At 39.8% G+C, this 27,053-nt stretch overlaps 1 protein-coding gene across 1 annotated transcript in view; it reads left to right on the top strand.

Moving 5' to 3' along the window:
* Positions 1 to 456: 456 nt before the first annotated feature.
* The window catches only part of LOC114058799 (ADP-ribose glycohydrolase MACROD2-like), a 152,332-nt gene continuing 125,735 nt past the window's right edge, over positions 457 to 27,053 (top strand). The window contains exon 1 of the mRNA XM_027886506.1: positions 457 to 498. Coding sequence (XP_027742307.1) covers positions 457 to 498 — 42 coding nt within the window. The remainder of the gene's footprint in view (positions 499 to 27,053) is intronic.

Below are 27,053 nucleotides of genomic sequence, written 5' to 3' on the forward strand. Positions count from 1 at the left end.
TCTAATATGAATCTGATCAGAATGTTTCACTTGCAGTAGTGCTGATAGAAATACTGGCAATTATAAACCATTTGAATACATGTTTATAGGTATATCCCTTTATGTATGCATAGATATATATGTGTGTGTATCTAAAGCTGAGTTTCCTAAAAAAAAAAAAAAAAAGTTGAGAGCGAATGGCAGGTGAATTTTTAATAGTTTTTTTAATAACATTTTTTAGAAGCTTTGAGCCACAGGATGCAGGAGAAGAGTTTATAAACCTCCACATAATACAAGGGTATTGCAGCATAATATTGGAATCTTACTTCACTGAATGTATTTTTTTAAAACCACCTTGCCACTCTCATCTTGTGCTGAATGCTTCGTTACCATCAGAATGATGGGCAGCAAATACTTGAAGTCCTTGTATTAGCTGGGGTAGTGTATTAGTATTAATTGGGTGAGACAGATCAAGTAATGCCAGAAAACATTCAAAGACGACATTCTCGTAGCCTCAAGGTAAGTTTATTGTAGGCTGAAAGCTTTCTGCCTTTATTATGTCAGACTTGTGGCTAGTTTGTCAGTTCATCTATTGTTGATATGAAATGGAGATCAGATGGTCTGTTTGGCAAAGGCGGGTGACCTGCTTTGATCAGGATCCCCAGAGTTTACAGTCGAGCCTGTGTTTCTACTTAAACAAAAAGTCAGCTGTCCTGAGGAGTTTCTCACTTGTTTATCACTTTTGGGGCTGCTTGTCTACCCTTTCCCTCTCCTGTCAAAAACCAACTTGATGACTGAGAGTAAAGCCTTAATGTTTCATACCAAACCATCTTTTTCCAGTCTTTTCACTTCTTTTGAAAAATCATTTTGAGCGGCAAAGAGCAAATTGTGTTTGTCTATGTGCAAAGTTGTCAGTCATCATCTTCAGTCAAGAGGCAAAGTTGTTTCCCTCCTCCTTCTGAGCTGTGAAATCAGCAAAGGGAAACACTCCCTAACCCCTTGCAAAGCAAAACCCAGATTCATGAAGGCACCTTCAGTACTTTTGCATACTCTGAAATAGGTGGGGTTTAGTAGTGAAGTGTTAGCTCACTGAAACTGAACTACTCTGATTGCTGCTGTGAAGTAAAGCACACATTTAAGTGCTTTCATGGGTCAGGGACCACTCCTTCATCATGTTCAAACTGGATCTCAGAATCTGTGTGACTGCCAAGAAGTTGCTCCAATGTGTGCTCCAAATGTGCCAAGTTCCCCAACCTTTTCTCTGCAAAAGGAGAGAGAACAGAAGGATGGCTCTTTATATGAGAAAATTAATTCTTACACATATATTAAATGAATGTTCATTACAATGTACTGGTCAGATGGATGTAATCAGCTGCTCCTGCAGCAGAATTCTTTATTTGCAACCCCTCTCCAAAAGGAATGATTTTAGCCCACTTTTGTGTCTTTGGCCCAAAAATAACAGGAAATGGGCAAGCCTTAATTGAGGTGATAGAGATGTTTTCTCAAGTCATGGAATCATAGAATGGTTTGGGTTGGAAGGGACCTTAAAGATCATCTGGTTCCAAACCCCGTGCCGTGGGCAGGGACATCTCCCACCAGACCAGGTTGCTCAGAGCCCCATCCAGCCTGGCCTTGAACACTTCCAGGGATGGGGCAGCCACAGCTTCTCTGGGCAACCTATGTCAGATCCTCAACGTCCTCATAGTGAAGAATTTCTTCCTAATAATGATGAATTCTGATTTTTATGTCCACCAAAAGAAGTGCAAAGGCTTTCTGCACTTCGGATTGACGGAAGTCATAATCCTGTTCAGGTTCCCTTAGTGGTCTGAGCATCTGCAAGGGATGGGAAAAGAACTACACAAAAACATTTAACTAACCAGTAGAGATTGTAGTACCAAATTAAGTTTGCTCTAGGGCTCTAAGGCCATATTAATCTCTCTGTAGCTCTGATGAACAAAGTAATTTAGGCTGAAGATTTAGTAAAGACCTGCAAAGTCTGACAGTTTTTACATTACAGATGGCTCAGTGTCAGAGCTTTATTCCTGCTGTGTGGTGCTCTACTTCACATGCCGTCATTCAGAAATCTGTCTGAGTTTTATTAAATCTATCTGAGGTTCTATTAAAATGTGAAGGAAGGGTACATCTTAAAATCCAGCACGTTTGGGGAACTGGAATTTTTATGTTGAAGTCTGGCTTCTTTCAACCTTCAGATTTTCTCTGTAGGTAAATCTGTCTCAAAGTTCATCCTGCAGTTGAGCGAAGCTGCTGTGAATAACAGCTCTTGCTAACAGAGAATTATGGAGTTTTACTTGGAGGTTGCCCTAGAGCAGGTCAGTGTATTTTGGAAGATTCCTTACACCACCTCCACGGCCATGCTTTTCCACCTTTGTTCCAGCCCTCATAGAAATGCAGATTGAGGCTCCGGATGAAATGTCAGAGGTGGGATGCTTTGGTTAGTTTGTTTCTCAGCTTGTAACCCTGTCGTGCATGGTGGCACCAAGGGGTAGACCTTCTGTAAAGAACCTGTCGAGGCTGTGGGCTTTGGGAGGAGTTGTTTGGTATGTTTTTAGACATGAATCTTAAGCAAGTGACCTACAAAATAATTGCACTGTAGTTGCTGCAGTCAAAACTCAGTAAAGATATTACTAAAACCTGTATTTTTTTAATTTGAAAAAAAATGGATTCATTTTTCTGAGCTCTAATGCTTCACAATGACTAACAACTCTTTCAAAAACCGGTCGGATTCTGATCCTTTAAAAACTTCCTGCTATTGACTTGATTTTCTACTGTTATGGGAATGACTTTGAAACTGGGCCAAAAAAAAAAAAAAAAAAAAAAATAGAAAATCAGACATTTTAATAAAAGACTTATTAATTGGTGATGAAATGGCTGGTATAAGTTGATTTTCAGTCCATTCAGGACTGTATGGCTACCAAATATTAAGAAGTGAGAGGGGTTTTGCATGAAGAAATGGAGGTTATGATCTCTGAATGCCATGGATGTGTAGCAGATCTCAGTCTTTCATCTGTTTAAAAAAGATAGAAAGCTTGGTGTGAGTATTGTTGGCTAATAATGAAGTAGTTATCTGGAGCATGATCTCTGTTTAGAATATAGATTAAAGACCAACTGTTATCTGTACATTGCACACATCAATGAAATGGTTAGTGAAGCCAAGTTTGCATTTAAAATCCTTTGTATCTGTGATACCAAGTCTATTTTAAATCTGAGAAGGCATCATATGAAATTTTAGTGAATGCAGGTATTCCTCCAACATATTAATCACAGCTTTTTCTCTGTGTTAAAATGATTTGTTTATTTAAATTGCTCTGTTGTGGTGTTGTATATGTAGTAGATGGTATAATTTGAGCTTGTTCTAATAGCACTTGTGAGCTTGATTGTGTAGCTGGTCAGTGCCCTCTAGATGGTAAAGAAATCAGATGATGAAGAAGAGAGGAATTTGTCATCTGTTCATTAGAGAAACATCAGAGGTCTGAGTTCAGAAGGGAACGTAAAGTGAACTTTCCTCATGATTAGTGAGGTCCAGCTGTCATTACTTGACAGTGGGCACAGATATTATAAGGGTAAAATATTAGAATTTGGAAAGGTGCTTTTTTTGCCTGCAGGAAAGCATGACAAATGAGAATTACAGCATACCACATATTTAATTGCATTTACCATGACATCTAACAGATGCTGGAGAAAACGGGATCAATAGTTTTGTGTCCTGAGGGAAGGTCAGCTCACACCAGATGTACCAGTTTTCTTCCCCCTTTTATATAATAAAAAATGTGCTGTGGATTGATTTAAATCTTACTTGAATCTCCCCAGAGAAGTATGTATGTAATAGTATTTCAGCTTTACTGACAATATAGGTACCATTCATTTGCCCAAACTCATTCCACCATGCTAATGAGGTGATTACCTCATTATTCTGAAAGAACAAGCCATTAGGAGGAAAGTTTGTATACAGGCACTTCTTAATGGGGTATGCAGTACCTTTTTCTAGTAATCGCTGGGGAGTTTAAAATAGGAAATAATGCATTTTTGCCAATTGTATACCTTTTATAGGATTTACTTTATCAGAAATGCAAAGCTTAAGCTTGGGTGGAAACTTAGAAACAAGACTGAAAATCACCTTTATAGGAGAATATAAAGTGTAGCATGATGTGTTGTGTGAAATGTCGTTGCTGTAGCACTGGAAAGAAAAATGTAAACTTTAGGAGGAGACTCAAAGCTGATGGATGGTGCGTTATCAAAGATGAATTTTGACACCTGCCTATCTTTTGATCTCAAATAAAGCATCTACTCAATTCCGATTTTTTTTTATCCTTACTTTATAGGCATATTCTGCACTAGATAGCTGAAGCTCTATCTTAAAAATGGCAATGGTTTAAGAAAAGGGGTAATTAATCAGTGTGTTCACCTTCAAATTTCAGACTGCTGAAAATGGGGCAAGTTAGTATATCTCTTCTTAGATGAAAGTTAAATCACCTGGATGCTGTCAAACATTTAATTTGATGAAAGAATGACTTTACAGATGGGTCCATCATTTTCAGATCCCACCTGGGAATTTAATGTTATGTAAAGGTCAACTGTAGGCGTGGAAATTTGTAGTCTCTTGGTGCTTGGAAAGAGATTTCCTGGAGAAACTGTTTATTAACTCCGTGGCGTGGTATGCAGCCTTGTACTTTTGATCACAGAGAGCAAGTGGTAATCAAAGAGAGGGCATTGCAAGGTCATTAAATTCCTTTTTATGCTGGGTAATCATACCCTGTATGGATAACCAGTTGCCCTGTCTTGCAGCAGGGTAAATTACAGAATCCCTACAGGTGCACTTATTGATTTTAGTGCGTCACCTCTGCAGGCCAATTAATTGCTTGTGGCAAGTACAGGGTGTGTGGTTGGCCATTACTGGGAGCCTGTCCCCTTTCATCTGGCACCATCAAAATGTAATGATGACATTTTGTTTCTCTTCTGAAAGAGTGGATGCACCTCAAGCATTTGGTTGTGTTTTCATTTATGCCATTTAACAATGTAAGTGACGCTGAAAGGTTCTGTTTGGAAATGACTGCCCCTTCATGACCATCAGCCTCTATGGCTTATTATTTGGTTTACCTGATCCATGCAGATGATAAAAAAATCAGGTACACTTGGTGAAATAGTAATAAATAATGTTTCCTGAGGAGTTTGATGATGCGAACAAATAGATTTAGCCATTGAAAGAGTCAAGCTAAGAGATGGGTATGCTGAGGATTATTTGTGATCCAAGGGGTTTTGCCTTAGGTGTGAGTAGAAAAATTGATGACAATAATTGCTATTTCTAGTTGAATTGCTTATCTAAATCTGAGCTTGAATAAGATTCACAGCAGTAATGAGAATCTGGTCTTTCCAGTCCCTCACAGAATAAGCACTCACAGTCTGTATGCAGAATGAATAGGGAGTTCTCATCTTTCTTACAAGAAAAAAAATTAAGACAGTTCCTTTAAAAGACCCCCTTTTGGGCTTCTACAGCCTTTAGTGCAAAGGATATAGGCAGGTAATAGGTAAGTGAGAAATCAGCTGCAAAAAGGGCAGAGCAGGGCTGAGGTGAAGTTGGGATGGGGAGGTCAAAGAAAGCTGACTCCAACCACTGTGCGCTCTCAATGAATATCCAGCTCTGCATTTTACTGCCAGGTAGAGTCCTTGGAAGATATGACCTGAATCAATTCCACCCTTTATGTCTTGTTTGCATTTTTGTCATGGAAATTGAAGATACATCATGGTAACAAGAAAGGCAGTCTTTGCAGTTTGAATATTACGGGGGTTTAATAGTTTAGCAAAATCAGTTCTCAGTGTTGAGCCTGCAGCATTAATTTTATTGACTGGTATGTAGGTATGTAACACCTTTGACACCCAGGGCCTTTCCCCATGAGAAATGAGGAGACCATCTGGGAAGACTAGGTCATTTGGGGCTTTCCAGAAGGGGTTATGCTTACAAGATTTTAGACTCTTCCTAATGGCTTTGTTGTTGATCTTTTCAACTGACCTGGGGAGCAATCTGGGAAGATGTTCACTTGATGTAATGAATAGTCATTAGCTGATGTTGCCATAAACACATCTGAGGGTGTTCTCAAGTGAATGCTTCTTACTGCAAAAACCCACCAGATCTCCCACCTCCTCAACTCATCTTACAGAATGTGCAGGGAAAGAAAATTAGTTCCAATAATCTATGTATGCAGCCAGAAACATATATAACCCCCAAGGACTCTGAAAATGAATGTCTTCTGTTAAAAACAAATGCTTTCCAAGTATTTTTGGGCTGGTTTTCTGTTTTGTTTTGTAGGAAAAGAGATACGTGAGACACTTAAATTACTTTTGATTATATAAATTTCTTTCCTCCTGCAACAAAGATTGGATGGTTTTTATCATTTGAAAGTGTTCTCATTTGGTTTAATGACAGTTTTCCCACACTTTTCAACTGTACAGGATCAGGACCTTTCGGTGTAATGGATTTTTCTGAGAAAGGAATGAAATACTGCTAATCTGACCTAACTGCTTGGAGTACCTGGATTAGATTTATAATCTGACACAAACCAATTAACCTGGTTTTACTCTGGGCTCATAAAATATGAATTATGCCAAAGTATTTTGAATAATTGAATAACTGATGTGATTTCTAGCAGTATGAAAAGGCAAATTATTTGAATTGAGGGGAAAAAGCCCCAGGGCTGCAGGCAGCACTCTGAGTCTTTGCTGTCCTGCCTGGTTTTTGGTTCACTAGCAGTACAAACATTGATTAATGAGTTCAGTAAAGATGTGACAAAGCTGCCGCTGCTGCTGCCTCACGTTTGTTTTCCCTTTCCGTGACACATTGAGCAAGATATGGAATCTTGTCCAAAATATTGTAAGTGATAAAACATTACAGTCATGAGAGAAATGTACTGTAAATGGCATCTTTTAGCTGTGATTTCTGCCTTCCATCAGCAAGTAGTGATTGAATCTGCTAAATGAGAGGAGGCTGCTGAGCCAGTTAGGATATTATTGAAATGGATTTTGACATAGACTGCTGCCTAAACAATCAAGGATTTCAGCAGGCATAGGACATTGGATGTGTATATATCCAGTCTATAAAGGATTTCAAGCCCCTTGAGTGTTTTTTCCCTGTGGCTCCTGACTATAAGCATTTTTCTAGTCTGTGTTTTTGGTGGCTTGAATTGGTATGACTTGACTTTGTTCCTCTGTTGAAAAACAAAAAATCATATGGCACCCCAGAATACTGGAATAAGAACAGAAGTTAGTCCTGTAGCCAAGTTGAGCTTTGTGAAAACAAAAATAATGTAAAAGCAGGAGAAAAAAGGGGATACAGAAGTAAAGGAGCTGTTGAGAGGAAAAGTGTCACGGTCTGTAGTTAGAGTAACTGTGGTACTGTATACCTGGAAAGAAAAAGGACTGATTAAGGAGAAGGTGCTGCAGTCCTTTAATCCCTGTGATCAGCTTCACCTTAGGTATGGTGTCCTTGCTTACAACAGGGCTACTCACACGGTAGGATGTTATTTATTTCAAGTAGCTGCTTCAAAGCACAGCCTTAAAAAAGGCAGGTGAGTTGTGAGGGGTTTATATACACACAGGGAAATCCCAGGGAGTGCTTTTAAAAAAATCCCAAAGGGCGGAAGCAGGGTCAGGTACATGGAGTGCCACCCAGATCAGGTGACTGCATTAGCCTTTCTCTCTCCTGAGTGCACTCACACCAGCCATATGGGATCTAAAGGTATTTATGACAAATCCCATCTTACCCCAGTTGCCTCTGCTGAGATGCCTGGGCTAAACTTACTCTTAAAGCAAGGCTCATCTGACTCCTGTCTTCTCCTGCCCGTCTCTGCTCATACATTTTACTTTTGCCATTTCTAATGTGTAACTCGGGGAATGAGCTGAATCCATCAGTTGAAGCAATCTCATGCCAGGGAATGGAGTGGTCCAGCAGGGAAGTTGGCTGGTGCGGATGGATGCATGCTGAGTGTAGTGCTGCCATCTGCATTTCATATTGATGCTCGATTCGTGGGCTGATCTGGAAAGCTGTTTTAGCTCCTTGCAGGCAAAGCGAATTAGGAATGCTTTAATATGATTTCAGTCTTTCTTGTTCTTTCTGTGTGTTTGGTACAGTGGGAAAAAAGGTAAATGACAGATTTGTTTTGCGTTTCTGTAAGCAGTAATAGCATTTCAAAAAGAATGCAGCTGGAAATATCATGTGGCAAAATCCTGGCACAAAAAGATAACTTATGTCAAATGGATTTGTGTTGCATTCTCTTAATTGCTATCAGAACTGTGATATATAAAGTCTCTAAAACATCTGGAAATGTGGAGACATTATCAAAAGGAAAATGCTTCAAAAAACATATAAACACAGCTTTTTATTAAACTCCAGTGATTTTTCTAGGAGGATTAAGATCCCCATCACTTCAGCAAGTGAGCAGCTCGTGAGGTGTATCATTAGCAAGTTATTGCTTCTGCCAGATCTTTCTTTGGGCAAATCTGTTTTCATCATGATCTTGGTCTAATCATAACTCCGCTGATTGGTGGCTCATGCAGAGAAGGTTTCTTCTTTATTACCTTTCTGTCATCCTTTAGCAGCCTGGGAATGGAAATTTACTCTGAAGCACTTCGTTTTCCCTTTCTCCCAGCTTTGCTCCTGTTGGGTGGTTGTTGGAGCGGTGCTGTGGGGTTGTGCTGCGTGTTTGTAAGAAGACATGTGAGACTTGCAAAAAGGATTATGAGTAGACCTGAGACTTATACAGGAAAGATTTAATGAATAAGTTTCTTTGCAGACAGCAGGTCAGTAAAAATACATTAATTTCAGTGGAACTCCTTTATTCAAAGTCCCTAAGCCAAGAGAATACTGAAATGGTGCAGCGGGCAAATGTGCTTCTTGCTCAGTCCTTACGATCTCTCTATTGCTCCCACAGGAGCCCAGGTGCAGCTGCCAGCACCCAGGAGAAAGCCACAACTTAGGAATGTTTCTATCCAGCATCCCAGTTCTTTCATTTCTCTTGTAAGCTCCTGCCAGGGAAAGCACGAGGTGACACATCACCACCTCCCACCGCGCAGGCTCCTATCGATCCCCCTGGTGGCTCCATCCATCACTTCTATCCCGTGGAAAATAGCAAAGGCGTCTTCCGAGGCCGCACAAAGATGATCCTATATTTTGTGAAGGCAGGACCTGACAGTGTGTATTACCATCTGCAATAGTCTCTTTTCTTTATAATAATTAACTATCTAATTGCGTGTCCGAGCCTCGTTGATGCATTTGCATTTGCACGTAATTAGGATTTATTTGAAAGCATGCTGGTTTAATGGTTTGTCTCCACTTTCTACAAATGAAATTACAGATAAATCTAATTTGAAGTAATAAAGTTAAAGCAAACAAACAAAAACCCGCCCAACAAATCAAACACCGAACAAACAAGCAAACAAACAAAAAAAACCCATAAATTACCCAACATATTGATCAACCTTGACTCATGCATCACCGACTTCCACAAGCTTTCATCATCAAGGAGTTGCCTTGAGTCCTGTTGAACTTTCCTGAGTAAGATTTACTCTCTCAAGTAATAGCTGGAAGCACTTTGTGGGCATTTTACAAATGCAACCACATTTATTAATAAACTTGCAGAACTAAGTACCAATTACAGGTACATACCTGCCCAATAGTTTGTTATGCCCAAATTATGTCCCACAGTATCTGCCTTTTTGTCTAAATGCCCACAATCTCATTTGTCTTTCTCCTAGCCTGAATGCTCAACAAAGATTAGACAGAATACCAAATGGTATCATTATCCTTCTAAATGAATATAACGGAGAGAAAATAAAATTAAGAGTGAGGCAGGAAATTGTTAATATGTTTATAGAATTATTGTTATTGCATTAGTGAAAATAGGTTTTCATCTACTTCTGGCTTTCCTTTCAATTGCAGCAGTCATTTGAGTAAAGCAGGATCAAGATACTACTGGCATTTTAAGTTGTTCCTGTGCAGTTGCAGGCATGTAGATACCATACTGATGAGCAACAAGTTGAAGACAGGTATATTATTGTAAAGGATAAAGTACTTCCAAAGTTCATTTGTGACGTACCATTTCAGGTGACCTGGTTAAAGATCCATCTGTTAAAGTTACAGAGAAAATACAGAATCATAGAGTCGTTAAAGCTGGGAAAGACCTCAGTGAATGGCAATATGTATTTGGTTTTATGTTCTTCTTTTGTTCCTTTCCTCTGGGGAAAAAGGCAACATCTCAGGGAAAAAAGTCTTTGTGTCCAAAAATTTGCTGATGCGCTTCATAACAAGTTTCCTTCAGACACTTTTTTATGCCTTGACCCCATTATTTTAATAATGTGCTAGAAAAAAAGGGAAGACTCTCAGGTGCCAGGGCTGCTGTATTCTGGTTTGAGAGCAGGAGGTGATAAGCAGCTTGTTCTTTAAAGTGCTGGAGTGGTCAGTGCTCCATGATTGGTTTGGGTTTACTCTTTCCACTCTCAGAAGAGATTCTTTTTCACAAAAAAGGTGGATCATATCTAAAAAGTAGTTACTTTTGGAGAAGCATTGACTTGCCATGAAACTACTTTTCATATTTGAGGATGAGTCCCGCCTGAAATGTAAATATTCCCTGACTGCATTGATGATCAGAAGGTCAAAGCCTCTGAGGTAGCATTAGACCATCTCACTTGATTAAACTACAATTTCTCTGAGGCCATGGACATGTGTGCCCATTATGCCTGTGTCAGTAGGAGGAAATTTTTGCCACAAGTCTGGAAAAACCCTCTGCGCCTCTGGCAAGATGCCATAACTGTTCTGCCACTTGTTTCTCCTCTGCTTCTTCCACCAGCTACTTAATTTGTAGTGTGAAAAAATTCCCATTTATTTTTATGTGACATGTGCTTAGACCTTGTGGGATGCTTAAAATGCATGTTTTGAAAATACTACCTTTTGGCTTTGTGGCTTTTTTTTTTTTTTTTTTTAAATTACTGTGGGCAACATCAGCCCAGAACTAGACTGTTTATGAAATAATATTGCCCACTGGCGGTGAAGGAAGAGGCAGATAGAGCGGTTTATGTCATTGTGACAGCTTTCAAAGCAGCTCATTCCACCACTTTAGTCCAGGAGGAAAAAGCATTAGTGTGTGCCTGAAGGAATTTTATGCTACAAAACCTACATATAAGTTCATATTAGAAAAGATTACATAGGTTGAACAAAAAGGATGGAGATCTCAAGGGGTTTCAATTTCCATACCAGGCCTCAGAGAGCTGGTACAAGGAATGTGATACTGCACGTGCCCCACTGTAATTATGGCATTCAGAGGACCCCTGCTGAAGAACGTAAAAATGGCACTCACTGTTTAAAAGGGGCATTTTTTTTATTCTGGATGCGAAGGAGCCAAAAATTAAGAAATGGCGACACTGAAAGTGTTTCTTCAGTACGAGTCCAGATGCCTTGTCGCTGATGTGCTGGGTTGCCACGACATCTGTGCATGAAGGAGGGAGATGAAGGAAGGTTGTATGGGCCATTTATTTCATGCATTTCATAAGTTTTTGGTGATGACAGCCTTTCTGATGTTCTTTTGTGTAGGTCTTGAATTGCAGCTGCCTACGGTTTTAAAATAAGAAATTGGGATGAGGCATCCACTTGATGCCTTTTGTTACTCATCAGGGCCCTCTGTACTTTGCTGAGAGAGGAACTGGCAGCAGAATTTGCTGTCAGAGGCACCACGGAGCCTCTCAAGGATGTTTGCTGGTAGCCTAACGTGGTGTGATGCCAAGGGGACTCTTCCTTCAGACACCCTGCAGGAGAAACTGCCCGGTGCCCTAACCTGGTTGTTTTTAGTGTCCCCTAATTATTCCTGCCCTGTTGTTTCTCCTGATGCCTGCTCAAACCAAGTCTTTGTTGTTGATGCTCCCAACCCTCTTCACGTTCTTTGTTTTGTTCTCCAGCCTCTTGTTTGTAGCCACCTTTTTCCTGCAGCTTTTATGTGATACTAGTCCACATCACCTGGTTTTCTCCTCTCCCAGTCTGAAAAGCGGAACAAGGCCAGCCCCCTTCTCTGAGCTGCTATCCTGAGAGATCCGCCTCCCCCCTCCTCTTTCATGGACCCATTTTCCACATGCTATTTTAGTTTCTCATCAGCAGGCTTTTTTTTTCTTTTTTCTTTTTTTTTTTTTTTTTAGCACTCTTTAAAATGAGAGCCAAGTAGTTATTTTAGAATGATTTATGTGCCAGTGACTCTGACACTGGATAAACCTTCTTCAGTAATCGACATTTAGAAGTAACGTTCTTGGCAGAGATTTGATAGCAGGAGTGTGAGGCCCGGTGGTTTTTCAGTGGTTCCATGGATTCCCACTGCAGTCCATCCTGCTTGATCTGGATCCATAAATACCAGAGCAGTTAACGCTACCAGGGAGGTTATTGGCTATGTCCAAATGTAAAGCTGTAGAGTAAATATGAACAGGGATGTAATGTGCAATATGAACAATTTGCTTAGAGCTAAGTGATCATTCTGCTGTGTGTGTCAGATTAATTGGCAACATCTTGGTATATCCAAACTTGGATTCCGACAAACGGAGCGAAATGGGGAAAAAAAAAAAAAAAGTGATTTTTAAAAAATGAGTGTTCTATGCATTTATAGTTGCATCTGGTCTGTGATTGCTGAGGTTAACAGCTGCTCATTTCATTTTTGCTGATTTTTCAATCATAAAATAATGCCCTGTTCCAAGCAGAGGATTTTAGAAAAATACTGGAACAGATGAACAATATTAGCAAGTTGCTAACTGGATATAATAGAGGAGGTATGCATTCCGATATATTCAATTTTGTGGGATTATGGAGTTGGCATAGCATTAAAATGGGTCCTTCCTATTAAGCTATCAGACACCGAAAATTATTGCATGTCATATTATCATTTATTTGATTTCTAATTTGGCTTCAGACAAACTCTATTACCCAAATATTCATCTAACTATAAAAATCGGGCAGTCGGTGCAAGGCTGCTGCTCACCAGGTCTGAATGAATCCTGGGTGTTCACTGGTGATATAAAAGGTATGTAGGCAGATATAAAAAGTAAGTAGGCAGAAAGAGTAAGGGATTCTCTTCAGAAACCTTGACATTTTCAAGCTCCTTTAAGCAGTATGCATAAGGTAATAATGATATTTTAATTAGAAAAAAAATATTACAGCTCCATCCCACTGCTTGAAGGGGCCACTTTGTAAAATAAAAAGCAAGGTTGCATTTTCTGTAATCATTACTTTTAAGAACTGGCTTGAACAAAGAGTTTCTTTCATAGGCCTTTATAGCTGTACGTTGTGGCTGTGGAGGCTGTCACCCAACAAATCCCCTTTATTGGGAACCTGCCATAACCACCAGCTCAGGAATTGAAAATGTATGAATTTGGTGTGCTTTTGTGAGCACCCATTATTCTTTTCTTCTTTTGCAACTGAAATAAGTGACATGGTATAAATAAAAAAAAATTAATGTTTTCTTTACCAATATAAAAGCTGAGAATGTGCCACGCCAGGCATTTGTTACGTCCTACAGGACGTATGTTTAATTATGATTTATATTTAGTATTTGGTTTGACACCTGGAAAATTCATACCCTAACTAAATGCACAGAAAATCTGAAATTATTTTTTTTTATAAGAAGTTTGACATTCACTACTATGCTCTAGACTTCAAGGCATATTTCTTTTTGGTATAACTTTCATAGTATTTTTAAAAAGTGCTAGAAAAAGTCCTTTTCAGCCAAAGAGAAGAGGTGCATTGTAGTCTCTAGCACTCAGAGATGGTGGTTGAGATTTGGGTACCAAGCTGGGAAATGGTCTGGCTAACATATATTTATTCCCAGCTCAAGAATAAACATTATCCAGAGAGCTGATGAGATGCAATTGTTATCTTTGTCCAGTAGGGCAATAAATATTAAATAGTTCTTCGATGACCGAGTAAACTGTTGTCAAGTTGGCAAAACAGTGATTATTCCAGGAGTCTCAATAATCCTGCAAGGGAAAAAAAATCCAACTAAGAGCAATCAGTTCTGTCCTGTACATGCACAGGGCAGTCTTTGCCTTCACCTCTCTCCTACTGTAGAGGCTTTTCCATGACTACATCTGTTGTTTTGGCTCAAATAACATTCAACAAGATGCTCCTGTCCTCCTAAAGTAATGACCATTCTGTGGAGAAGTAAGTGAGTATGTGGGGATATGGCAGAGAAGATTCCAGTCTGTGGAGAGCGTGGCCCAAAATGACAGACAGATCACAAGCAGCATGATGTGGCACAAATATCAGACATCCAGAGAGTATGGCTTTGTTTTGAAAATCGTGCCACTGATGGCAGCTTGGCACTCTGTTTTTAAGAGTTTTGGATGAATATGATGAAAAGGTTATATTTCATTTATCTGTTGTTAATTTAGTATCCATGGATAATTCATAACTTACAAATCTCACACACTATTTATATTTCTTGGAGGCTGATACAATCACATTTCCCAGCTGAAATACAAGCAGGGCACCAGTTCAGAAGCTGCTGCCATCTCCTCTTAATTAATGTACAATTTAAAATCTGGGTGAGAATAATGGATTAGAGGAACACAGATGCAGTCAGGGGAGATGTCAAACATCTATCTAGCATCAAAACAGAAAAGGCAGGAAAAAAATCAACCTCAGCTCTATTTCAAGTGTTTTCTTGGGTTTTTAATTTTTTTATTTCCTGAAGCAATGCATGGGGAAAAAACGCTCCAGCATTTGCCAGAGCAGCAGTAGCTGTACACTTAGCACACAGCAAAGTCTGCATTATTTCATAGCTGTTTCAAGGGAAAGCATTTTATCTTTTTTTCTCTGCTGCCTCAGCGCAATGGCAGTGCTTCCCATGTAGGTCAAAAGACTGTGATGTTGTTGGTCTCTTTACACTTCCATCAGGAGTGTGTAAGTGTTAGCTGCTCATTTGAGTCCCAATGGGGCTTTCCTTTTGATTTTTTTCTTTTTAAAATTTTTATTAGTTGGGTGCGTAGAGGGTGAATGAAAGGTCTTGTTAAATATGAATTGGAGCATACAAAGAAAGAAAAGATAAATATTATAAAAAAGATAGGAACAGTGCTCCATGTGGTTGCCATGTTAGGCATCAGTAGATAACACAGCATTTTTCACGGGAGATGTCGCTGATCCTGTTGATCCTGTTGCTGCCATTTTGGGGGTTTTTTTGTTTGTTTTGTTTTGTGGGTTGTTTTGTTTTCTTTTGTTGTTGTACCCCCTTTCTTCCTTTGATTGCACTTTATTCCCTCTCTCGTCTCTTCCACACCTCTTAGCCTTTCCTGGCTTGTGTGATATTGAAAAGTGCATTGAGCACTCATCCCAAGTTCAGTCACCCCAATGAAGAGCTATTCCTTCAGGTTCAGGGGCAGCAGAGGCTCTTCCAGGGAATCGCTTCCCTGCTGTCAAAACACACTTTTTAAAGTATGAGCAGTAGCCCAACACGGAGTGAAAATAGAAATGGCCAGGGATAAAGACAAGATGGCTTCAAACTGAAGGAGAGTCATTTTAGTTTGGGTATTAGGAAGAAATGCTTTATTGTGAGGGTGGTGAGACATGGGAACAGGTTGTCCAGAGAAGTTGTAGGTGTCCCATCCCTGAAAGTGTTCAAGACCAGTTTAGATACAACTCTGAGGAACATGGTCTAGTGCAAGGTGTCCTTGCCCATGGCAGGGGGTTGGAACTAGATGGTCTTTAAGGTCCCTTTCAATGCAAACCATTCTATAATTCTTTGATAAAATACAAGGTTTACCTGCTCCCTCTGTGTCCCACTCAATCTCCTCTGCATATCAACATCTAAAATAATCCTGTATAGGCCTGTGTAAACCAGGGGCCTTGAAGTTATGTCTGTCATTGATGGTCAAGGTTCAGTCAGTAAGATCAGGGGTCATGTTAATAAGACTGGAAGGACTTGTGGTTGCCTTCCCAGAGGGTTCATGGGTGGAAGGCTTTGGTCTTTTGGTGACACTGATGGTCCATCCATTTCTTCTGCCTAAGACATGAGCAAGGCTTATTTTCTAAGGAAGAATACTGTGATATTTTGTGAAATGTCAAGTGATTATTTTTTAAACTTCTCAGCAAAAATTGAATATCAGTGGCTTATCTGAAAATAAAAAAAAAAATAAAAGAGAGAATCTCATCTTTTCCATAAATGAGAGAAGAGCCTAAATAACTCTGTGGGCCCTGATCTCCACTTTGTTGTAGGAGCATGTCACAAAGCTTCCCAGCAAACAGCACTGCACCAAAACAGAGACCTTGAAGTCACTGCTGCATCCCTCTGTGCTCAAGCCTGGGTAGTGATATTCAATGAGGAAAATTGCTCTATATATATGATAATAGGAAAATCAAGGTCATGTTAATATATACTACAGTGCAATTGGGAAATTGGGATTTGCTGCTTAACTTCACAGGTGGGGCACAGACACCTTTTACAAACTATGAAGAAGTGACACTTAAAATGAGAGTAGGTTTGAATATAGTATACTCATGTCAGATTTTTTTTTTTTTAATAATTGCAGGATTCTTGCCTATGCCATGACTTCAATTGGGTTTTCAGATTGCTTGTTTTTCTTCCCTGTAGAAAAAAAAAAAATAAGTGTTTTCCCTGAGGTAGGTAAGACCAAAATATTGGTTATTCTAAAATAAGAACCTAAAATAAGAAGTGTTCATATCTCAGCAGATGTGCCTAAGCCATTAAAATTACTGCTTGGATAGAGAATTTGGCCTAAAGGAAAACACAGTGTCTGGAGCTGGTCCTTCATCAAGACTCCAGAAATCTCAGCTTGTTGGATTGTCAGGTCAGGATTTCTGTCTCTGCCACCCTGCAGAGCAGCAGTTTGACACCCATTCCTAGCTCCTGCCCACTCTTCCTAGAATCATAGAATCATTAAAGTTGTAAAAGTCCTCTAAGATCATTGAATCCAACCATTAACACAGCACCACAGTGTTCACCACTAAACCATATCCCCAAGTTCCACATCCATACACCTTTTGCACACTTCCAGGGATGGTGGTTCCATCCTCACTTCAGCCCCGGCGAAATGATGAATGGCAACGATGAAAATTAACCTTTCTGATCCCAAATGAATTTTACAGTGAGGTTGTGTCGTGGTGAAAGTGACTCGGTAGTAGGGAGGCGGTCGGGGTAGGTGGGAGGGGACAGGCTTTCTTATTTTATCTGTGCAGCTCTCGTGTGCATGAACCCATTCATGGTATTAAAAATTTGCCCTTGATCTCCCCTGTAATTAGGGGATTAATAATGTGAAGTCAGGTATTGCACTTCAAGCATTTAGCTTAATCTGGTATGAATGTGCCAACGTGTCCCTCTCTACACCTGTTTGCACACATGGGTTTTATTTAGATAGAACATGCCAAAGTATTAATTCTCAGAGCAATATTCAGTTCATTTGAAAAGAACCCTCCTGAAATAAGAAAAATGCCTGGTATCTTATGCGTCTGATCATGCATGTTATCAAAGCAGTGAATATCCACTTTTAAATAAATACATGAAAATATTTTATTCGTATGTATCTGTTAAAAATTGTATCCATATTTCATATGTGTCCACGTAGGCATTTGCTGTAAATACTGGATCAGAGGCAGGGAGTTCAGTTGCGCTGAAATTACTTGCAAATGAGACTAAATTTTTTGTGCTGTGTGAGAAAATCACGGTCTTTCCCTTGCTTGTCATGGTTCTGTATTGACTTGCCTCTCATATCTTGAAACACGCGGACGATAAAGACAAATGAGCAAATAAAATACTCCATAAAATATTCTGCAGGAGACTTGTCATTCAGTGTAATGCCTTTCTGAGCAGTGAAGATACTCTTTGAGGGCCCAGTGCTTGACATGCACTTTGTCTGTTGTTAGTGTAAATTTTAATTTAGTGGATTTAATTTGTATTGTTAAGTGGCAAGAATGTGTGTTATTGGAGTAATTACTGTAAAGCTCTTTAATTATTGATTTCCCCAACATAGCGGGCTTGACATTTTACCAGATATAATGAAGGAAAAGATACACATTATCAGGATGGATATGGAACAAACAAGCCTTTTCAATAGAGACTTAATTCATTTTAATAGATATACAGTAATTACCTAGGAAGTAAGACTGTTTTCTTCATCGTGACATTAATGATTCAAATGAAGCAACAGAGAGATGATATATAGGTATATTATAACTGTGTTTAAAACACCACCATTGGCTTATGAGAGTCTGGAGGACACCAGCATTGGCTTTCAAGATGCATAAAACCTTCAGATGTGCTAATCTTTTTTTCTTTACTGCTAAATAGGGTTTGGTAATAACACATATTACTTCCCTCCTCCCTCTCGTCTTTTAATGGTATCTTCATCTTCATTGGAATTACCCTGAAAAAAAAAATAAAAAAATTCTGTGTTGCTCCTACCTGGAGTGTGAAGAGCCAGTGGGATAAGACCCCATGCCCTAAAATGTACTCTCTGCAATTTGCTTTGCCGAGAGAGCTGAGGGCTTGAGGCAGCCCTGCTGGGGTTCAGATGTGTGATTTTGGGAATTTCCAGCCATTATAAACATACTTTGTGAGCTGACAAGTCCTGTATCTCTGTATGTGACCCTTCTGGGACTGTTAACTGAGGCCACCATTAGGGAGACCTTGAATTGCTGCAGGTGCCACTTTTTTCCTTGTTTTTTTTAATATGCTTTTGTTATTTTCCATTTCTGGATATGCAGTTATACCAGAGCTGATTTCCCCTAAAAGCACAGGCCAGGTCAGCTCCGGTCTCTGTGAAGGTGCTGAGCTGCCATTCCCACCATGCCATCTTTACCAGCATGTTCTTAAATTCACATAATCCACTTTTAAAAGCAGCAGGAGTGTGTTCTTATGGAGAAGTGTTGTACCTGCTTTGAGGCAGGTTTTAGCCACGTGATAGACCGTAGATAAGAACACAGAAGGATGTTCCAAGGGCTCAGGTTTATCTAGGATCTGAGAGTTTTTAAGCTATTAGTGTGTATTCATGTCCAGGGAGAGTAAAGATGCCTGTAAGTGCTGTGACTTTCTCTACAGCTGATGGTATCATATAAAAGGCAAACCCAGGTGCCTGCAAAAAAAAACAAAGAGCAATAACAAGGAGACATCACCTCTGATAACTGTTGATTATTGCCTGGTTCTAAAATACAAGTTCCTCCAAGCAAGCAGGGCCATGGGGCTTTCCCTGAATGAGCAGCACCTACATCATGTGTGTTTTATCATTGCCAGACTAGACTCTGAAAGAGATTGGGGTTTGTGTTGGGAAGCTGTAGGTAGTCTCTCTTGTTTACCCAAGCAGGTAAACTCCAGGAGCTGGAGGAGGATTACGGAATCGATACCGTGCCGTACCGTAACAAGTCTTTAAATGGTCTGCTTGACAGAGTCACCTGAAGTTTCAATAACTCTGTTCCTTGCTTGAATTTAACAGCTGTGAAAAGGAAACGAGCTGCACAGAGGCAAAGGGGAGAATGAATTGGTGCTATTTCTGACCCACTGCCTGCTGTGTGTCTGGTCGGTATCGGAGCTCTCCGTGGGGACCCGCCGTGCCGGGGGCAACTGGATGGGGAGCGGGCAGTGGGATGCAGCCCCCTTCCAAATACACACAAGCAGTTTCTGATGATGCTCGTAAGTTAAAGTCAGGAAATGTGTAACGAGCTTCAGTAGGATTGCTGGCTGCTGCAGTTCCTGTGGAAGTGAAATGGAAGATTTGCTGGCTTCTGCAAAGGTTGAAGCCCTGACTGAGGGCGGCAGATAGTGAAAACCGCTATTGTTGTACGGTGCATGGCATAAAGAAAGAAAAGGCCAGATTGCAGCTAGGCAAGTTTCCTTTATTCCTTCAAAGCCAGCTGCCCAGATTGTACGTATTACCAAGGGAAAGAGCCGGCTGAGTGCAGCTGCCATGTCATTTGCAGCTGGGGTTGGAGCCAGCGCTCTGCAGGGAATACCCCACAGACGGTCTCCGCTTTGGACGGAGAGCTCACCTTTCCAACCAAAGGGAAAACCCATTTGGCCAGCACAGCCTCTCGTGGCAGACGCTTTGCATGGCTGACAGCTGAGAGAGCACAGTTTTTTGCCATGTCTGTCTTGTGATGGATCAGTTCCTCGCTGCCCTTTGCTGTGCTCAGCGCCTGGTCTGGCTGCAGAGGGTGGTGCAGGGCAGGACAGAGAGACTTGGGGGAGCACTGCCACCAACAGTGAATAGCTCAGCAACAATAAGTAACCCCTGTGAGACACAAAGATGAATGGTCAGGAGACTCACAAAAGGCTGATGTTATAATGGCATGGCTGTTTCACAGTTAAGGAAGGGCAGAAACAGGATGGGGACTCAGTGCCATTATTTGTCATGTCCATATCTTGGCTTGTCAGGACCTAAGGGGACAAATAGACCTGGATAGCACATGCCTATAGACAAGCTTTAATCACATGAATAGTTTAAAATAATGACACTGGAGATTTCGCATAGTACTTTTAGTCTGGTGATGTCATTCTGGTTGTAGTAGTGACACTGCTAGAGTGGGTGACTACGGTCCCTGAATTTAATTAGATGGTGATTTCTTTTCCAACCTACAAATTATAATGTAGTAAAAGCTCAGGAAACTTAATGTAAATAATAATTTGTGAGCAATGAATCCTTAGCTGCTACAAATGTGCCTACAGCTGTATCCATATAGACCTGCTGAGAATAAGGGCTAAGAAAGATATAGACCACCAAATTCATGCTCAGCATGTGGCTGTTGGTGAACTTACTGGCCTGTAGATACCACTTAATTTCCTCTAATTTCTGTGCAACTTATATTAAAAAACTGTAAGATCACAAAAATAAAAAAGAATATTCATTAGGAAATGTTTTGAATAAATGTGTTTGGTGTAATATTAGTTTGTACAAGCAGAGGAAACAGTAAACTTTATCATTGCAAAGGTTTTGACAGGTAGTGTAACAATATTACCTAAGTTACTGTTTTGTGTATCCTTGGGAAATATTAGGAAATGCTGAGTGTCTTACTCCTTGTGAATCCAAGTCTGCAGTACTCAAGATAATTGAAAAACTAGGAATCTAAAGGCAGATCTGCTATTTCTTGCCATCTGCGTGAATGTCATTTTTTACAAAATTATAACCTCTCCTTGACTAGGAAAGCTATCTCAGCAGCATGGCTGAATTTCACAGGAGCACTCAAGATAGCACACCTGTGGAAAAGTAATCCCATGTTTTTAGGAGGAAGACATAAATTTATTGATAAAGCTTCTTCTGTTTTAAAACTTTCCAGTAATTTGAGAATTAATCTCTGCATGTAAAATGAGCGGCCCTGGCTGGCCTTATTAATGTTTCCTATAATGGAAGCAGATTATTTTACATACTGTGGACCTGTGTGTAACATACTGCACACTGAACTTCAGCTGTAGCTCCTGTAAATTGTTAACCAGAAATCCACGAGAAAAAACAGATAGAAACCATCTTCTGCAAATTAGTGTCATCAGATTGCTTGCGGTTGTTCCTTACCTTCCCCTTGACCTGTCTGTGTGTCAGGCACAAAACCCCAGATTCTCATGGTTTAGTTTCAGCAGTGAAAGACGGGTTTTTTAAAAGTACTCCTATTTAGGCAAGCTATGGATGATAAAACGTTAATTTGGGGGTTCTTGGGTATGTAACTCATTACTGCCATTATTTCTATGGGCAAACTTACTATTATTTTTTACAATTAGGGTAGAGACTGCCCCTTCTTACAGCTGAATGCATTTATGGCATAATCAGTGTATATGAAGAAGGAGGGAGACATGTACTTTTAAAAAAATGGATTTCTGGGCCTATTTCTTGTGTTCTATTTCTGGTTTTTGGTATCTCGGACGTACAAAAGTTGTCAACAGGAAACACTGTAGCTTTGAAGGTTGAGGCTGGGGCTCCTGCAATTGTGTAATCTATTCTTATAACAAAATCTCATCCACTTGCTCAGTTTTAGAGATCTCAGACGTCTTCCTTCCTTCCTTCCCTCCTTCCTTCCTCAGCAGGCAAGGAAATGTGTTTGAAATGATAAATAGTATTTTTTGAGGAGATTTTTTTTTTCACTCAGATGAGACTTGTGATGTTCTTTAAGCCCTGCAATTTTCAAATTACTTCCACAATTTATTCATTAGGAGTTCTGCTTGTTTTTTTGAACTTTTGGTCACCAGACTGTGCCAGTTTTCTGTTAAATAATTTAAACGTTATTTCAACAAAAAACAAAGAAAGTTGAATGGTTTGGATAGAAAATCTTGTGAAGCGTAATGCACTTAAGAAACTCCATAACAATAATCACTTTAATGAGCAATCAAATATGCATTCCTGAAGTCTCAAGCAGTTGAAAATATAATATGCCATTTCGAGGGTGACATATCTTCTTTCTATTTTGACATTCAGCTGCATTAGTGTACACTTGTTAAACTTGTGGCTCTAAATCCCACTTGTCAGATATTCTGGAATCTACTTACACTTTCACTCAGGGCTCAAGTTCCTTCACTCTCAAACCACTTCACACGTTTCAAGTGCCTAAGTGCCAACAAAGTCTTCTCTTGGTCACAGAATGCGATGCCATTATCACTCCCCAAAAGTACTTTTAGGCATGCAATGGACAATTAATAAACTTGAATGCTAATAAGAATGAAGTAATGCTGCTAAAAGCAAAGTAGGGCTGAAAAGGAGCCTTTCATTAGAACTCACTTAAAACACTTAAAATCCACTTAGCTTTAAGCAGAAGTCGCTCCAGACAAACTACCCTGCCCATAGAGGATAATGTTTTCAAACGTAGTTTGCCATCCTCAACTTTTTTCCCCTCCTTTTTGGGTTTTTCTTTTTTGGTCTGACTTTTTCATTCTTCTGTAGGTTTACAGAAAAACTATTTATGTATATGTATATATATATAGCCTGGAGGTTATTTTTATTTCTTTCTTTGTGGGATAAAAAAGGGATGTACCACATTCCAAAGTGCTGAATTTGTTCTAAGGGAAGAAGAGCAACTGATCTTCAGCCTTAGCACAGCCCTGCCTCTCTATGCTAATGCTGGATTCTACCTAGTATGTGCACACACAAACTTTTCAGTCACTTCAGCACTGAGCATTAACAACTCTCTGTGTAATGGCAGCTGATGATGTTTATCTACTGCAAGATCAAGCTGTTTGGACTCAATTCTGAACGTAGTTAATTCTTTAATTAGGCATTTGCCTACAGTCCAGTGGCTTTAAAGACCTTCAGTGCTTAGCTCAGGGGTTTGCTAAAGTGCTCTCCTGAACAGGAGCCAGAGTTTGTACCCAAAACCCCCTTGTTGCTCTTGCCCCTAGGTCATGTGTGGAAATGTTCTCTGATTGACAGCATTTCACTAATATTATTGCATTGCTGAGCAGGTTGTTTTAACACACAGAGCTGTCAGAAAGTTACCTACACCTGCAAGATGCCATCTCCTTTCCTCCATGAAAAATAGTGCTGCCTGCAGAATGTAGAGGAACCGATATCGATTGGAATGAATCATAAAATCATAGAATGAGTGGCATTAGACTTACACAATACTTTTAATAGTGATGGGCAGATTAGTTAAACCCTCTTAGGAGCTTGCCGGTGCCGGTGATGACTAGGAGGGATATGTGTAATGAAAGGTTGTTTAAAACGTTTGCTTAGCACCTGGATTTAGTGGCCTTAGTGTGATTATTGTTCCTTCCAGTTTGTGCTTATAGATGGAGTTTTATTCTGTGTTTGCTTTTGCATTTGGGGTGTATCTTGTTTGCACTATGGCTGGAAACCCCGTCCATGAAAACATGAGGTTGGACACTGTGTGGAGGGACAAGATGCACAACCCTTTCCCTTATTCATAAATGCAGCATCCATGGGACCTAAACAGACACTCCACTTAAGAAAGGGGCGATTTATATGGATGATCCGATTCATTAATCGTTCAGAATGTCCGAATGTATTTATTCCAGAGGGACTAGGCCAAGATTTAATGTTTTGTCTTATTTTATCTTGTGTCATCATATATATTATGTGTTGTGCATCTCCTTTGGAACATAAATTACTGTCAATAAATTAATAACTCGCATTGTGACACCCCAGCGTATGAACCCAGTCTTCCACCAGTACAGCCGGATTATTTTCATTGATGTTAAAAGATGATAGGAAACAGAAATGAAGGTAAAGTAAATCTCATTAAGACTTTCTTTATGGAAATCTGTGCTTATGGTACTAAAATGCCCATATGTCTGTAAAAATTGTCATAAAAGCAGCTTGGAAAATATATTTTGCAAGGACTGCTTATGCATTTCCCTTCAAACACCTCTGTTTCACAGAATTATTAAGTCTTCCATATATTTTTCCTTAATAGTAACTGCCATGTAAGCAACATACTGTTCATGGTGTGTATTTTTGAGGTCTTAGAGTAAGCCATAATTAGTGGGGAAATTCTGAGTTTAGGGTAATTCTCACGCTTAGCTTAAGTGAGAGTACCTGTTTATTTCCACTGAATAGACACCAAGGTATTTGAGGTGTCCACCACACCAAATCAGAAAAGAATCAAGCATTGATGGTGCTTTTAGCCTCTCTTTTCAGTAAATGCTGTTTCCAGAGACATAACTTAGCTTTAGTGGTGTTGGCCCAGCTGTAAGATTATGAGTTTATTTTTAAAAGTTGTTTAGTTCACCTTTATTGACTTTTTGGGGTCTTTTGGAAGAGCGAAGTGCTGCTCAGCAAAAATACCAAAATGATGTGTACGGTAATGATTTGCTGGTTCACTTCTAAAGGTTTAATCCAAACTCCATTCCCATGATGAAATTTTGTTCAAGTTATTTACCTGATTGATAGCTGGACGTCCTGTGCACATGAAGTGTGGCAGTTGCTTTCGATTGCAATGAGAGGTTGGCATCGTCAGTTAGTCCCTTCAATAGAAATATGTTTTGAGAGTCTGGGGTGGGAAAAAAAGGTAGCTGATGCAGCATAGCCTGCTTTTCTCATTCACAGAAGCAATTCAGATGTTATCATAAGGTAGTTACTGCATTTCTGAGCTACATTTTCATGCAGCACTTGTCCCATATTGGGTGTAGAGGCTGTTAAAAGTGGCCTGAGGAGCATGTGCCAGGATTCTTTGGGTTCTCTTCAAAGAGAAGGCTGAAGTTTCAGCCTGATCCTGACCCAATATTCATTCCATTCAGTTCAACCTAGTACCCATGGGGTTGAATTTGGAGAAGGATTTGAACACTAAAAAAAGAGTCTCATGCGTTTGGGTCTAGGAGCAGCAGCGTTCTTTTTCTTCAAGTTAGAAAAGACCCAAAAAAAGAGTCAAGAGCAATTTCAGCTCGCTTATAGAAGTGGAAGTTCTTCGTTAGTGTTGTTAGCAGTTCACGTATGATCTGTTGATCCCTGGGTCGGCCTTTCTTGGAACAGAACTTAAGGATGAGATGGAATCAGTTCTAGGCAGGCAGCAGCCTTCCAGAGCCACTGCATCCCAAGTCCCGTGCTGCTTCCATTTACTGCATCACTTTTGGTGGGGATTAGCACGGAGTTTTAACTCCGATTTTTCTTCCTGCGTTAATTATTGTTAAACTTTGAGATATCAGTGTTCCTGCCTGGCAGCACGATGCTGAATGGGAGTTGTGTTTTCAGGTGGAAGTCACAGGCATGCATTTATGCTTAAAAAATCAAGTGAGCTCCGTTTGCGGTTGAGTGCAGTGACCCCAGCAGTGGTGGGAAGGAGGCAGAAGTGGACGGGACTGCTGTTGTTTGAAGGTTAAGTGCAGCCTTCCCTGTATTGTCTGTTCCTCTTACAGGCTGTTGTACAGAATGAAAGCTGTCTGCTGTGAGCAAGCTGAACAAATGCTGTGTGAATTTAATTCATTCTGAAAAGCACATATAGTAAAACACATTTGTTTACTTCATGCTGTGGAATGGGGCCTTTAAGTCTGTTTCTAATTTATTCCAAGTTAGAAATATGAGGTAAACGCAGAAATCATGCATTAATAAAATCTCTTTATGTTCCCAGCTGGCATGAGAAATAACAGTTGTGGTTCACTGAAAATGACTTTGGGCCAACACTTTTGATGTGATTTTAGGTTTTATTTTCAGCCATGCAGGAACTCTCCTGTGATGCTTTCTTTTTAGTGTTTTACGAGCAGTTAGTCTTTTTGTTTGTCACTGAAGAATGAGTAAAGAAAAAAAACCAAATTTCCTTTTTTTCATTTTTAATTTTTTGTCAGAAGAGAGCGTTAGAAAAGCCGGGTCTATCCAGCGTTTATCACCAGTGAAAGAGCTGGCTAAAAATAAATAAATAAATAAAATGAAAGGACACATTTGAAAGTGGTTATTTCTGGAGCAAACAATACCAACAAATTATTTGGTTCTCTCAAAAAAAAAAAAAAAGGCAGTCAAAAAATAGCTTTTGTTTCTGAGATACTTCCTTCTGTGCTTAACATCAGCCCTGTTTCTGATCCCATTCCCCTTCATTTCATCTCTCCATAGAATGTGCATCCTTCCGTTTCTTTTCTCTCTCCATCTTTTCCTCTCAGTGCCATTCCCTGTTTTCTAGTGCTGCCTGGCATCTTTATTTCTCCGCTTCGCAATTTTTTCCTCTTCTGGACCGTGAGTTCCAGCAGTTCCATGACCTGCCCTATTTGCAAATTGACATGGCTAAAAAGAAAGACCTGCTTTAAGCTGTAACTTGACAGTGCTCGTGTATTTGTATTTTTAATAGGAGCTGTCATGCCTGGTCAGTTTGTCCCACATTTTGTGAATAAACGCGTTCGTGTTGTGGAATATGGAAGAGAAGAAGAGCATGATTAGTATGCAAATTGACCTCTGAAAAACGAAAATGTACAAGACCAGAATCTCATTTTCAATAAATGGTTCATATTTCCGCTGGAAATAGAGAACATTAGCCAGGAGAGAGAGAGAGTTCCATGCTAAAGAGAGACTAGTATCTAGTAATTAAAATGTTCAATGGTTTTTTTTACTTCAACAGGCTAGGGTTTTTTTACATATGGTAGAGCAAGATAGCTGTTAGAAAGTCTATTTTGCCTAAT

The sequence above is a fragment of the Empidonax traillii genome, unplaced genomic scaffold, assembly GCF_003031625.1.
Source record: "Empidonax traillii isolate 1590-97213 ecotype Southwest subspecies unplaced genomic scaffold, ASM303162v1 scaffold188:size807701, whole genome shotgun sequence".
Classification (NCBI taxonomy): domain Eukaryota; kingdom Metazoa; phylum Chordata; class Aves; order Passeriformes; family Tyrannidae; genus Empidonax; species Empidonax traillii.